The 1,741-nt window shown below is 40.1% G+C and overlaps 1 protein-coding gene across 1 annotated transcript in view; it reads left to right on the top strand.

The window, feature by feature from the left end:
- Positions 1–1,351: 1,351 nt before the first annotated feature.
- LOC101847545 (sodium- and chloride-dependent GABA transporter ine) overlaps positions 1,352–1,741 on the top strand; it is a gene marked incomplete at its 5' end in the record, with an annotated part of 46,593 nt that continues 46,203 nt past the window's right edge. Inside the window, 1 exon segment of the mRNA XM_013090064.2 lies at positions 1,352–1,577. Within this exon segment, the coding sequence (XP_012945518.2) occupies positions 1,352–1,577 (226 nt within the window).

Raw genomic sequence — 1,741 nt, 5'->3', positions numbered from 1 at the left:
CCTGTTATTGCGTCGATGTACGCGTATTTCTCTTTGCTCAAACAAAACCAAACAAAGCGAAACGAACAAACAAACAAACAAACAAACAAACAAACCAGTCTCAAATATGAGGGCACCCCTAATAGGTCTCACTCCTGATCTCTCCATGTATTCCGCATATTTTTTTCTGGATCCTGTCTGTCTGTTTCTCTCTTTCCTCCGGCACTAGATGAGGCTATTTGTATCAATGTGCTTCTCTTCCCTAAAACATAAACTGGTGGGTGGTTGGCGGGTGCTCTGGTGCGGTTTGCTTCTTCTTTCCTATCAAACATCTATCGTCCTTATCTCCCCTTCTTCTTTTTTTATGTTTGTTACTCTCTTGTAACACTTCTATTCTTCTGGCGCTCATATGACCTTATGCAGTTGCGAGCGCCGTAAAACCTCTACTAAAACAAACAAAAAAACATAAACTGAAGCTGGTGGAAGGGAAATTGATTACCAAGCAAATTTCGAGTCCTCGATCAGGAGTCGGAAATGGTCAAAAGTTAATCAAATTTACATGTAAACCTTTGGTATGTCGAGGGTCGAGCTGATAGTGAAGGGGATTAAAAGAGATTACTGTAAACCTTTCATAATGTGTTCAGGGTCGTAGTGATAGTGAATGAGACTACTTACTGTAAACCTTTTAGTATGTTCAGGAACGCGGTGATAGTTAAGCGGGTTACGTACTGTAATTTATTATTATTATTATCATCATCATCATCATCATCATCATCATCACCATCATCATTACCATGATCTTGTGTTTTTACGGTCCTGTACAGCCAATAAAAATTTCACTCTGGTATAATATAATATAATATTATTTTATCTTGTCGTGTTATCATTATCATTATACTTATTGTTGTTGTGATTTCCCAACTGTGGGTGGTTGGCGGGTGCTCTGGTGTGGTCTGCTCGTTCTTTCCTATCAAACATCTATCATCCTTATCTCCCCTCCTTTTTTGTGTTTTGTAACTCTCTCTTCTAACACTTCTAATCTTCGGCACTTATGTGACTTTATTGTGTTGCAAGTGCCGTAAAACTCTTACTAAAACTAAAAACTATTCCCAAATCATGTGTTTTTACCGTCCTGTACAGCCAGGAAAACAATTTTCCTCTAGGATAGTACAGTATTATCTTATATTTTTTCTTGTCTTATTATCATTACCATTATTATTATTATTATTGTTGTTATTCCCCATTGTTGTTCAGGAGTGGGTGTGGCGACGGTTGTGATTTCGTTCCTATTCACCACGTATTATATCATCGTCATTATCATTACCATTATCATTATCATTATTCTTGTTGTTGTTATTTTCCAATTGTCCAGGAGCGGGTGTGGCGACGGTTGTGATCTCGTTCCTATTCACCACGTACTACATCATCATCATCACGTGGTCCTTCTACTACATGTTCTCCTGTTTCACCGACGAGCTGCCGTGGACACATTGTAACCACACCTGGAACTCTCCCCTCTGCTGGCTCAACACCTCCACCGAGAACTTCACGGCTGTACAGCCCAACGGATCACGGTCACCCACCGAAGACTTCTTCATGTGAGTACATGATGAGTGCAGGGAGAGAGATAGACTTCTTCATGTGAGTACATGATGAGTGCAGGGAGAGAGATAGACTTTTTCATGTGAGTACATGATGAGTGCAGGGAGAGAGATAGACTTCTTCATGTGAGTACATGATGAGTGCAGGGAGAGAGATAGAC

The sequence above is a fragment of the Aplysia californica genome, unplaced genomic scaffold (assembly GCF_000002075.1).
Source record: "Aplysia californica isolate F4 #8 unplaced genomic scaffold, AplCal3.0 scaffold01129, whole genome shotgun sequence".
In the NCBI taxonomy this organism is placed as follows: domain Eukaryota; kingdom Metazoa; phylum Mollusca; class Gastropoda; order Aplysiida; family Aplysiidae; genus Aplysia; species Aplysia californica.
Note: the sequence above shows the minus strand (reverse complement) of the source record. Positions and strands in the feature narration are given on the sequence as shown.